Source organism: Jaculus jaculus, chromosome 1 (assembly GCF_020740685.1).
Source record: "Jaculus jaculus isolate mJacJac1 chromosome 1, mJacJac1.mat.Y.cur, whole genome shotgun sequence".
In the NCBI taxonomy this organism is placed as follows: Eukaryota; Metazoa; Chordata; class Mammalia; order Rodentia; family Dipodidae; genus Jaculus; species Jaculus jaculus.
The window spans coordinates 89,339,630-89,353,237 of record NC_059102.1 but is presented as its reverse complement, the minus strand read 5'-3'; the positions used below and the strand labels follow the sequence as shown (position 1 = coordinate 89,353,237).

Genomic DNA, 13,608 nt, shown 5'->3' with positions numbered 1-13,608 from the left:
ACTCCCCATCACCTTTGTGTGAACAGAGCATCCATAGCTGGTAGTAGACTAGCCCTCCCAACCCACCCCAAGACAAATGAGCTTTGAGATTGCTCAAGGCCACACAGAGTACTTCCAGCAGAGCAGAGCCAGAGCAAAGGGACTTTGGATCCCTGGCCTTCTGTTCCATCTGCCATGCCCAAAGCCCCTCTTGGTGCTCTGCATGACACCATGATGGGACACTAGGAGGAGGCAATGGGATCTTAAGTATGTTTTTCTAGTTTCTACTGCTTAACACCCAGCATTAGAATCCTTGGTAAAGAAGGCACTGCCATAACCATCCATCATTAGTCAGGCTGAACTGCAGTTACAAGTTACATGTGCTTAACAAGCTCAGCTAACATAATGCATTTTCAACCAGTTAAATCAACATCTAACCCCCTAGCACTGCACACTTTGAGATAAATCACATTGCTAAAGGAAAGGCACCTCTTGGTTAGTATGGATTTAAAGCCTTTGTTTCCATTTAAAAATCCACAGGGAAGGTTTTAGCTATCTTTCTAGATTGATGCCTACAAAAAATAATTGTTAGAATTAGACCAATAAGACTAGGCACAATTTGATTAATATCTTGAAAACTTTGACTTGTTCTCCCCTTGACTATATAATTGTTACTTATCTTTGAGATTTCAAATTATATTTCCTAGGGTATATCTTCTCTAGTCAAGCAGGCAACCTCTTTAATACTCTTATGAGGATATGCAGGGAGTTGTTTTATTGATTTATTTTTATATTTTCCTTAACCTCAAAGTTCTATGAGGGTGGGAACCCTTCTGGTTTTCCTCACTAAAAATAACTATGATACCTAGTATATAAGTTGATGCATACAGGCATTCACACAATATGTTCTGAATGCTAAAGACTGACCAAAGAAATCTAAAACTCTAGAAGAGAAGAACAGCTACAGGAAGTAAAGAAGGAAAGGCCACACACACACACCCCTGGTACCTATGCTTAATTGGAGGCAAAACTAAACATCTTTTGAGATTCAACCAAGAAAATTCAACTTCTGTTTCTTGCTAGAGCCACTGAAAAAAGATTGATGTTTTGTTTGTATGGAGATAGGGTTTTTCTCAAAGCTCACTCAAGTAAGATTCATCCTTTTCATTGAACAGCAAATGTCTGGGTCCTGCTTTTCAAGGTATTGTAGGCTCACAAAATTCTGTCTCCTATACTGAATCACCCCTGTAGCATTTTAAGGAATATGGGTAAAAGACTTGTTAGGGTTTCTAAACTAGTCATTTAAAATTTATCACAGTAATTATTGTTAGGCAAGGTTAAAATTCTATTCATGGCCACAACGTTAGTTAGTTGCTGTGTTTTATGAAACCAAAACTATATATAGATGCATGTTCCAATACAAATATATGATAGTAACATGTATATTCAGATATCCTCAGCTCATATCTTGAAATTTAGCTTTTTCTCCCCTTATACAGATAAAGAACTAACTTTCTAGATGGTTCCTTCCTATGTTTCCCCCCCTATTTTTCTAGCAGATAATATTCCTAAGGCTTTATTTCTTCTTTTCTAAATTGCCTACATTTTACTGTTTATTTTTGTCAAAAGCCTAACAAATATATCAGATGATTATCTAACCATTTCTATCAATTTGCTTCAATTTGGTTTTTCTTTTTTCTTTTTTGTTGGGGGGGTGTGCCTACTAGGCTCTACACCAAAAGAAGTGGGCAGAAATAGCTTCCACATCTTTCTGTCCACTGAAACAAAAAGTAGTCAAGTATTGGTGCATCCAACAGGTAAAATAAAAATAAATTATTACACATATATGCAACTTATCTTTTGGAATTGATAGCATATTCAATAAGAATACTGAAAATGATAAGACAGTCTCTATTCAATCTTGTCATCACTTATTGGAATTTCTTATCAGAGTATATTAAAATAAAAGCAAAAGAAATCCTGAAGGAATATGCAGTGCTGATATTTGGGTTGTCATATCAACTGAGATAAAATAATATCCTTTTCTAATGAACCTAAGATTCATCTTGAATTCCCTAGCTTATTGTCAACAATCCTGTAGATTAGGTACAAACCATCTAACAATTAGTTCTAATAACAGTTAACATTTGTATAGCACTTTGCCCTTTACAAAGTACTATACAAATGTTATTGTATTTGTAAAAGCTCAATAGTAATTAACCAAAGCTCAGGTCATTGATGGATGATAGCATGAGCTAAGACTATGAGGACTGCAATGGCTAATAAAGGACCACTTGGTGGCAGCAAAACGTTAGCAACAGGACCACAAGATAGCCAGTCAACCAGCCAAGGTTCTTGGTTTTCTCAGCAGGAATTCTTCCATTAAATCAGAGAAGCATGGTGAATTTACCCTGGGTGAATTCTATCACTTGAGGTAGCATGCTCCCAGATCTATTAACCACCTCCTAGTAATGCTTCCACTATTTCACTGGAAGGTGGACTGCCCTAGACTCCTGCAATTTCACTAGATAGAGGAATAAATACTTTATACTAGGCACCAGGCATTGGCAGCTAGGAAAAACAGTAAAAAGGATTTTTAAAAAAAATGGTGGGCAACACTTGCATGACTGAACAACAACAAAAACAAAAAATTTCCATGCAGTCAAAAGGAAAATTGCATTTTTTTTTCCTGTTCAAATGTGTTTTCCACACTGTACTAAGCAAGAGAAAGAAAAACAGCTTTGAAGTCAAGTGATCTAGGTTCCTTTCTGAGCTCTGCCTTTATGAAGTATGTTATTTTTGAAAAATATCTCTTATCAGAGATTTACCTCTTACCTCTTCACCTATACCCCAACCTGATGAAGATTCCTGCTTTTTAAATCATATTTAGGTTGTGATCTGGACTGGACTACAGGAGTAAACAGGTATAGAATGCTTAGTACAGTATGCAGCTGCTCAGTAAGTTTGACATGCACCTGAGACCAAGACAGATCTATGTCCATAAGGCTGAAACCTTCAAAACATAAGCAATGAGAAAACACTTAGCTGCATTACCTGCAGGAATAACAGTGGTGTGCATGGTGTGGAGGAAGGTTTCTCAAGAGCCTGAGCATGTCAGTGGGTTCTAACAGACCAATATGTTTTCCTTAAATGCACAGGGAGTTTATGATGACTAGCATCTAATCTCCTCTGTAGGACTAATTCCCTGTCCTGGTTCACCTTTCCCTCTTCCCAATATAGTTTTCTCACTAAAAAGGCAAGGATCAAAAAGGAAGGTACAAATGAAGAAATGAGGATATTATTAATCACAAAGTAAATTTTAAATTCAGTATGCTGACACATGTACAGTTTTTAAGGGCATAAACATCTATAACATGGTTAATTCAGTCATGAAAACTTTCCTGAAAGTGAATGTGAACAATCTGTCATTGTTGATTGTTCCAGTTTGAAAGTTTGCAGCATTTTAAGTGCAAATTTCCCCCCTAACTTTCAAATATACTAAGCTATAATGAGGCATAACACCTTGGAGAAGAGAGAGGGAGGGAGAGAATGAGAGAGAGATCATACCTGTAAAAGAGAACAACACCAAAACATGTATTAGACTCAAAGTCTTAACTCTTCATTTGACACAAATAATAGGCAAATAAATGTCCTATCCCCTGCCCCAGTTTTCTATATTAATTTTCTATATTCAAACACTTCATACACATGTGCCATCACACTCTTCCCATACTTACACCGGCACATACTGTGTGCATGTGTCTCTGTGTGTAGGGAGCACACCACTATCCTTTGAAGCAGGGTCTGATACAGTTAATCACTACTTTTAAAACTACTTTTAAATCATATTAGCTCTTATTTCTAGCTCATTTCTCACCTGCCCACTTTTTATGTGGGTGCTGGGATAACCCACTGAGCCATCTCTCTGGCTCCCACAGCACACTCTTAAGATGTCACTTGACCCTTAAAGAATTAACTTCTTGATAAACTGGGTATTAATGGTTCCTAATTGATCTTAGCCTGCATGTGGTTAAGATTTCTTAAATGCCCATTGCTAGATGGACTTTTAAAAATTTATTCATGATTAAATTATTTGTACAGTTTTCTTTCATATGTGTTACCATTTTATTTATTCTTTTGTCTATACTTACAGGTTCAGCACAATGTAAATACTAATTTAACAGTAAAAATTAAAATTTAACAGTAGCAAAAGGTAAATGAACCAATAAATGAGAGCATACCACTTATAATCCATTGTTTTCTAGAAGCAATGAACCACAAAGAAGTCAAACCTGAGCTTTTACATTAGATGTGTAACTAAATGATTATATATCCTATTTTTTAAATTGTTTTGTTTATTTTTTGAGAGTGACAGAGAGGAGGAGGCGAGGAGGCAGAGAGAGACGAGACGAGAGAGAGAGAGAGAGAGAGAGAAAGAGAGAGAGAGAGGGAGAAGGAGAGAGAGAGAGAGAGAGAGAGAATGGGTGAGCCAGGGCTTCCAGCCACTGCAAAAGAACTCCAGACACATGCATCCCCTTGTGCATCTGGCTAACGTGGGTCCTGGGGAATCAAGCCTCAAACTGGGGTTCTTGGGTTAAACAGGCAAGTGCTTAACTACTAAGCCATCTCTCCAGCCCTATCCTACTATTTTTAAGTCATTCTTTTCTGATTATCTCATATTTTTCAATACTAGAATGAAAAAATAAAGATAAAGATTTAAATTTAAAGACAAAACTTCTTAAAAAGCATGACATTCATAAATGGAGTTACAGTGGAAAACAAATGCTGGTTTTCATTTTGATGCCTTAGCAAAGTGGATTTATAAGGAAGTATGTATCATTAGTCAGAGCTTGCCTTATCCCAAAAGAGTTCAAATGATCTCAACTGATCTTAACCTTGGAAGATTAAGTCAGGCATCCTGGTCCTCAGATATGTACCTCATATGACAAGAGCCAAAGTATGATATTTGTTGCTTTGCATTTAAGCAGTCCCTCCATTGCTAAAACATGGTTTTAGAACAAGTGAACTTTAATGACAAGTTTTTAAATTATTATTGCTGAGTACTCTCTGCAAAGGAGTTTAAGATCAGATCTCTGAATATTTCAGCATAGAGTTCAAGACTGACAGCAGAGTGGAAACAACTCTAAGTATCTATTAGAGAGGAGAAACAACATACTTGTGTTCAAGACTAGCATCGAAACAGCAGTTTTCCAGAGCATCCAAAGACTTCATCAGAAGAAGGTTCATCTGCTGCCCAGATATATCACTAGATAATGATGAAGAGGGAAGGAGTTATAAATAACCATTCAACTGTTCTAAGTATGTTATATCAAATATTTGTTGTTGATATTACACTGGAAATGTCAGCATTTCTTTACAGGAAATTAAAAGTAGCAATATTGGTGGCTTATTTTATACACAGAGAAATTAAGTCCGAAAAATTATTCAATAATTAGGTCTCTGAAGAACATAACCACTTGCAAACCAGTAAGCCCTTAAAATGTTTTTTCATTATGTTCAATGTTCAAATGATTGAAAAATAAAAACCAAAGTCATAATTTCAAGTATTCCTAAGAATGGGAAAGTTATTTTTTGTAGAATATTTAATAACCTATCATCAATGTTCTTTCCAAGTCTCTTTTTTATAAAGGCCACTGCTTCTGATTTCATGTTTCAGTTGAATAGGTTATATTAGCTCCATTCTTTTACTTAAATATTTTTTATAAATAAAAAATCTCTAGCCTTAAATTTTTTTTTTTTTTTTACACAATAATGTGTGTGTGTGTAATGGTACAAGCATGCTTTACTGGTTGCAACAGTATGTGGAGAGAGGGAACCCTTCAACTCTAGCCCCTGGGCTGGCTTCTGCATACGAGACCACTGCCCTCCCTCGTGTGGTTTTCATAATGGCCTTAATGAGAAATAAGACTTGCATAAAACCAAAACTCAGAAGGAGGGTGGTGGCCACTTTCTCACGTCCAGTGAAGGCTTCATCACCAATACTTGGTACTCAGGGGTGCAGACCTCTCAGCTCCCTTGCCAGTTCCTCAGATCATGCTGGGAGGAACCCAGCCCAGAAATGCTAACCAGCCACAGAATACTTTAAATAACAGCCACTAAACCAACACTACAGCAATGCTACCCCAAATGGATTATATTTTGGCATGAGAGAAGCACTAACTGACTGATAGACAAACAGACACAGAGAAATGCACATGCTCACACATACTTAACAGCATTAACTCCATAAATTCTGTTAGAGGTGTTCTTTGCAATAAAATATACTTACATATGCTAAACAAATGCTAACAAGATCATATTTGTCCTCTAGAGATTATAACAGAAGAAAGAAACTTGGCATAATATATTTTTCTGAATAAACCCCAGACTGGAATTTAAATTCTGGAAAAAACATAAATCAGGTTGATTGTGATAATTCTCTTCTACAAAGTGATTTTTCACTGTGTGAGGACTAATATTTTCTGACTTTTGTCCTATAACAGGGTCATTTTGGGCCATTTACTTGATATATATTATTCCACGTTGTCCTCAAGATACGTACCTTTATTTTAGAAAAAGGAAACTTTCTCCAATAATCATCTGGTGGTGTTGTAATTACCTAGTGAAGTATCTACTGATATAAAAAGGAAATATTTCTAATTTGTCTGCCTCTCCTCAACACATGGGCGCCATAGATAATTATAGATTAAATTTTACAATATCAAGTCACAGAGAAAAAGAATGAATGCTATTAGGCAAGGTTAAAGTCTGCAGACATTCTATAGGTGCTCAGCTATGAGAAGAGCTTCCTGGTGTATTTTCCAAGGACTTCTTTAGGTACAAATTTAAAGACATGAGAGAGGAGTGGAGGGAAATCTAGGACTGACGGAAAATTGTGTGTGTGTGTGTGTGTGTGTGTGTGTGTGTGTGTGTGGTGGAGGTTATCACAGGGTTTTCCAGACAGTATGATTAAATTTACCCTCAGTGCAAATCTGTCAGTCCTAAAGCCACAAGCACCTCATCCTACGTTAATGAAGATGGGAGCCCGAGCCAGTATAGGGTGAAATGAATGGCCTAAAATTGAACTGCCATGATTTATTTTTAGTTGTAAAACATGTTGCTTGACAAGATACTGAGAGGAGACCAGTCTGAACACAAGTGGTAGGGAGACTGCCACTTTTAACAGTAGCAACGAGGGACAAAAATGACATTGAAATTTTAAGTCTTTAAAAAGACTTTATGTCCTACCACCTACACAAAACACTGATCAATGCCCATGTAAGGAGCAATTTTTTTGTTGTTGTTGTTCACATCAAGAACCATGCCTATGTGTAGAATTGTTAGTGGACAACATAATAATGTTCTAGGCAAAAAGTAAGGCAGCCATCCCCAATAGCTGACATGCTTTCAGAAGCTAAAAATGATCATTTGAAATAGACCACTTCCTCAGATCGACAGCAATTTTCATAAAAGTTTCACACATCACATTCACATAGTGACATAAATTTCAAACACAAACTTAACCACCACTTTCAAACTGCAGCATAGATATGGCTTAATAACATCCATTTTATCCACAACACTGGTTTGGACTTTTGAAAACTAATTGCTACTTACCAACAAATTTAAGGACATCTGACATCTTAGCCAGCTGCCTCTCCCTACTGTCTATTTTTCCAGTGCAGGAAAATGGGGCTAACTTCCAACTCACTGGCATCAAAATACTCATGGTCACCAAATACTCATCTTGGATCACACTAAAGTCAATTTGGATATAAAAATTCCAAGGTTTGGTATAAAATACATAACAGTATGGACAAAAAAAGAGATCAATCAATGCACAGAAAAACTTGCCCATTTACTGGAATTTTCCACATGGGCTTTTCATATTCTATTAGCTCCATTCAAGGGTAAAGCTAGAAGTACAAAAATGAACAACCACATGGAATAAAACACCCCATATGATATGCACAGATTAAGACTCTTTAAAGATTATTAAATGTAACTAGGGCACAGGATAGAAACAGTATTTAAAGCGGGGTACTTGCAGTTCTCAGATGATTTGTGATTCCAATCCCTCTGGCACAAGGGATGTCTCAATCATTTCCTCCCATTATACAGATATCAATAAAAGATCAGCAATTATACAAACAAGAGAGAACAAAGAAGCCTTACTTATTACAGACTTTCATGTATGTTACTTATTATACAGATATACTTAGGGCTTTCATCTAGCTCAAGATCATTTTCAAATAACCAATCACATGACCAGTAACCCTTAAAATACATTAATGTCTACATAGTGGTATTTTTTTTTTCTTTTCTTTTCTTCGTTTTTGGTTTTTTTCAAGATAGGGTCTCACTCTGGCCCAGGATGACCTGGAATTTCCTATATGGTCTTAGGCTGGCTTCAAACTCACAGTGATCCTCCTGCCTCTGCCTCCCAAGTGCTGGGATTAAAGGCGTGTGCCACCACTCCTGGCTACACGATGGTATTTCTGATAGACAGATCCACTCATAAAGGAGAACAAAGGATCTATCTGCCCATCTCAAAAACTTTGGCAACCACATATTGCTCAGATACAATGCTTAAATGTGTGTGTGTGTGTGTGTTTAAAATACTTCACTTAAATCACATTGAGGAAAAGCAGAAATATTTTAATAAATTATACCTGAGTTTCTCTTCACACAGGCGAGAGAGAAACATCCCCAAAGCAAGGCCCATGTGGATTTGCACGGCTTGAGACTCATCAGCACTTGGTCTCCCAGGTAACCTAGCAGTCAGCATGTTCAGGATTTCCTCAACCTTCTCTTTGCAAGAGACAATGAAAACTGGTGCAAGGAGAGACAAAGCCGTGGCGGCAGCAGAACGGGCAATGGCACTCGCTGTGTGTTCACCAGAATAGGACTTCTAGGACATGGCAAAGCAAGAATACAGGGGTTAGCCTTTTGTTCAAAACATGAAGGAAACATGGTTGTCACGAAGCATGTCACCACAATCCAAGCTTTTCTTAAATGTGCCTCAGCCCCCAAATACAAAAACAGCAGAAAAAAACCCTAAATGTGTTTGCTATACATTCTGTTTTCAGTCAATGAAACAATTAATTACTAAATTACCTGTTAACAGAGTTCATTGAAATGAAAAAAAAAATAAAGTATAAATGTCTATATTTAGAACTTGTGGATTCTCTTGCTGAAATACTTTCAATGTTTTTTTAAAAACCCACATGTATGTATATATTGCAAAATCAACATGAAGCTATCTGAACCTGGATAAGCTACCAAACCACATAACAAGTGCCTAGAAAGCTAAGACATTTCCAGAAATGATAACAGGCGAGAGGAGAGCAAGAATTTACATTTAGTATAGAGAAACAAGTGGGAGTTTAACACAAGGATCTATTGGCACATCTCCCAAAATGTTTGGTGGGAACACTTCCCAGTAGATGGATTATTTCCTCCAGGGGGTTAATTCCTTTTAATTAAAAAGGAAGTTGAAACCCTAAAACCCTCTGGTTACAAAGCAATAACCAGCTATTCAAAATGAAACCAAGAGCTCTACATACTCCTTCCTATATGTAACTATGGGAAAAAGAAATGAATAACAGCTCTAATAAAATGACAGGGCAGCTGAATATGAAAAACTTCTATAAGAACCCCATGTTAGACAGCTCTACTAGACATATACATTTATAAATTTGTCTCAAGTGGGGAAGAAAGCCCATTGATCATTCCTCACTATTATCCATTTTAAATTTTCAGACAGGCCATAAAGGCAATGTTGTCCCTGGAAGTCAGAGAATGCTAAAATGTGTTTGAATTCTATGCCTATTCACTCACTAAGCTCCAGTACTTTGAGGATCAAAATCAAACAAGAACAACATTACACTCTAAGTTAATACAAAACTTTTGAAATGAAAATGTTGCTCAAAATGACTTAGCTGCTAGGGCACAGGAAACAAAGGAAGTGACTTTTGAAACAGGGCTTTAAATGTGTAACAATGTAAAATCACAAAGGTAAGAGGAGGCAACTCCATGCTGGTTAATGAAGAGGCTTTACTCTTGGCTTGCAAAAACTAAGTAGAATGATTAGAAATCTAATATAACATCCTGTTCCAGTGAATGTCTACACAAGAGTTACTACAAAAGATTCCATACAAAAGACTTCTCAACAAGTTAAGCAAGCCATCATACAGAGATTTCTTCTTTGGGCAAAATCTCCTTTTCAACTTAATTCTACATTATCTGTCAAGTTATAGTGCTTCTGAAATATTGTTAAAATGCTAGCCTCATACCCTAAGCCCCAAATGAAAACATACCAAGTCCTCCCAACAGCAGGAGGACAGAGGCATACAAAACTTACAGAGAACAGAGAGGCAATGGATTTCAAGCTAAATTTATGATCTTAGCAACAGTTCAGAATCTGGATTATATTTTCATTCAAATCACGTGTTCAAATCCTCTGCCAGCTGGATGTCCCATGATCATAATAATTTCCTAAATAATGAATACTGATAGGGTAGCACCAAAATAATTCTATACTGTTGAAGTAATGAGTACACTGTACGACCCAAATATGGGGCAGTAAACAAAACAGTATATTTTTTTAAAAAAATCTTCCTTTAAGTACTGGAATAATCAGCATGAAGACTGAGAAAGATGTGGGTTGGTGCTTGTATATGACTGACAGGATAACTCTGTATTTACAGAATATCACTGTTTTCAAACAATTTTTATATAACTTAAATAATTTCATCCTTGCAATCTTTGAGTAAGTCAGAAAAACACCACAAAGTGTTAATTTTTACTTTGTTTTTTTTTTTTTAATTTATTTATTATTTATTTGAGAGCGACAGACACAGAGAGAAAGACAGATAGAGGGAGAGAGAGAATGGGTGTGCCAGGGCTTCCAGCCTCTGCAAACGAACTCCAGATGCGTGCACCCCCTTGTGCATCTGGCTAACGTGGGACCTGGGGAACCGAGCCTCAAACCGGGGTCCTTAGGCTTCACAGGCAAGCACTTAACCGCTAAGCCATCTCTCCAGCCCTTTACTTTGTTTTATAAGCAAAAGAAATAAGAATGATAAAGGTTAACTGTCATGTCATCAGTCGAAAACTAATATATGGTGGCACTAAGGCTTCAGTCATTACAGAGGATAGTGTTCATTCCATTCACTTTACAAATATGGACCAAAAGTCCAGAAATATTAAAAGGACCAATTATTCTATAAATGTAGACCTCAACCCTGAATACACACACTAACCTACAACTGGAACTGAGAATGATTCCACTATGGATTTCACATGAAGAACTGATGTTAGAAGAGTCAACCTGTGTCTTTTCTGGTCATCTTGTATCTCTTACACTTACATGATAAAAGCAGGAGAAAAGTTGTCCTCTGGGCTGGTAATGACTATCCACAATGACCAGGAGAGTATTAAGTACCATGGAAACCCAGTCTTTCACTGGAAGGAAATTAGGCTGAGCCTACAGATGAAGAACAACATGAGTTAATAATGGAGGAAAGAAAACAAATCTAAATGTTACTTTGACATCCAGAGTACAACCCTCTTTTGCATTAAATAATGCAACACTACTGAGACTACATTGTGAATTCCAGGTCAGCCTGTGCTAGAGCGAGACTACTTTAAAAGACCAAAACAAAAAAATAAAATAAAACAAAATAAATGTCAGCTGCTTGGACTACATGAGGTGAGTAGATATGTGACTGATACACAATCTCAACTATGCCTGAGTAAGATTGACTTCCTGTGCAAGGCTTAGCAGAAGTGGGAAAATAGCCAAAGCTATCATAGGCTTGCCTCTGTTCAATGAAGTACTGGGAAAATAATGCAGAAGGGAGTGTGATGATGAATCTGAGTTGTTAATTTGACAGGATTTAGAATCACCATGGAAGCAAAATCTCTGGGCATGTCTGTGAGGCTTCCAGATTATCCAAGGTGGAAAGACACACCCTCAATATGGGCAGCATGATGCTATGGGCTGCCTGTCCCTGAATGCAGAAAAACGAGAGAGCAAGCTGAGCTTAAGCATTCATCACTCTCTTCTTCCTCACTGTGAACTGGATGTGAAGAGCTGACTCACGTTCATGCTGCCACACCTTCCCTGTCATGATGACTGCTACCTTAAAACTGTAAGCCAAAACAAACTCTCAGTTGTTTCTTAGGTATTTCACTACAGAATCAAGAAATTAACTAATCCAGAGAGATGTGCAAAAGAAGCAATTTAAAATTTCTCAATGTTATGACTTATTATAACACAGGAGGCAGTCAGCCTGCAATAGATTGATTAACATTTCTAGCATTTGTGCTTATAATTACCACAGGATTAAGTCCTTTAGGAATTATGACAATATTGACCTAAGTATGAGATCCTTAGCTAGAAAAGTCACTTATTACAACAGAGGTCAAAAGCACTCAGTAACTCAGCTGGAACACTTTATTATAAAGTTAAATGCAGATTTGAACACTTTCTTGGACTTTAATTCTTTCAGCCAAACAAAACCTTAATCTTAAGATCTTTATATATTTGTCATACACATTCAACTTCAGTCAAATAATAATATCTTGTGTTTGTATTGAGTAAAAGCCAAAAGCAAGGTCAATAATAACAACAAAAAAGCCAAATCAAATCTTGACTGTGTAGCTTCTCAATGTGGTAGGAATAGAGGTGGTATGGGCAGGGAAGTAAAGAACCTAGAACTCAAATTTTTAGCTAGATTCTAGTTATTATTGGGCCAAAAATACCCTATAAAGTTAATAGTTCGCTATAACTAACCAAGGGGATGAGATCTTACAAAGAGGCTTTAACTTTTCAGGTTATAGATCTGTTGAGCATATGGCCTCTGGTAATGTATCTCATGACTATTTATTCTTCTTTGTTCTTTATTTTATTTTATTTTATTGTTTTACCTATTTTATCTTTGGTTTTCAAGGTAGGGCCTTGCTGTTGCCCAGGCTGGCCTTGAATTTACTATGTAGTCTCAAGGAGGCCTTGAACTCATGACATTCTTCCTACTGGAACCCTAAACACCATTACAGCAGTTAGAGTATCTTCTCATGAGAGGAGAAAATGTGGGAGCTTTATAATAGAGAGCTAGTTTAGCTAGGCAGGATCAGGATGGTTGCTGAAGGGAGAGATCTTAGAATGTCACACCCTCGCCACCCCTATCTCAGCTCACCATGCCTGCATCAATCATGGGATTTAGTGCTTGCCCATCCCATTCAATTAGATCTCTCTTGAGTGTGTACCTTGCCCAGGTGTGGGTGGATTTCTCCTCTAAGCTCAGGCCATTGGCTGGGATACCTGGTATAGGTATGTTCAGGTATAGTGGCACAAATTCTAAAGTATATCCCCTGTGGACCCACGGAGAAAGAATCAGACATTTCTCTTTCTCAGTCTGTGAAACTGGCAAGAACATTTTCTTGGAGGGGGGGGAGGAAGGAGGTATCTTCAGATAGGTAAGATACCGGAAGAGTCATTTTTATCTGTTATTACTGTCTTCACCTTTAATCATTTTGGAAGCACACTTTTAGAAAAAATTCCTTTTATTTTTTCTAAGATCCATGTTTGTTTACATGGGCTCCTGGGCTACATGTGACATACAC

The 13,608-nt window shown here is 37.1% G+C and overlaps 1 protein-coding gene across 2 annotated transcripts in view; it reads right to left on the bottom strand.

The window, feature by feature from the left end:
* Focad (focadhesin) overlaps window positions 1-13,608 on the bottom strand; it is a 364,375-nt gene that overhangs the window by 43,172 nt on the left and 307,595 nt on the right. For both annotated transcript variants that reach the window (XM_004658412.2, XM_045146459.1), the window contains 3 exons: window positions 11,351-11,467; window positions 8,652-8,890; window positions 5,156-5,245 (listed from right to left, as the gene is read on the bottom strand). In XM_004658412.2, the coding sequence (XP_004658469.1) occupies window positions 5,156-5,245; window positions 8,652-8,890; window positions 11,351-11,467 (446 nt within the window). The remainder of the gene's footprint in view (window positions 1-5,155; window positions 5,246-8,651; window positions 8,891-11,350; window positions 11,468-13,608) is intronic.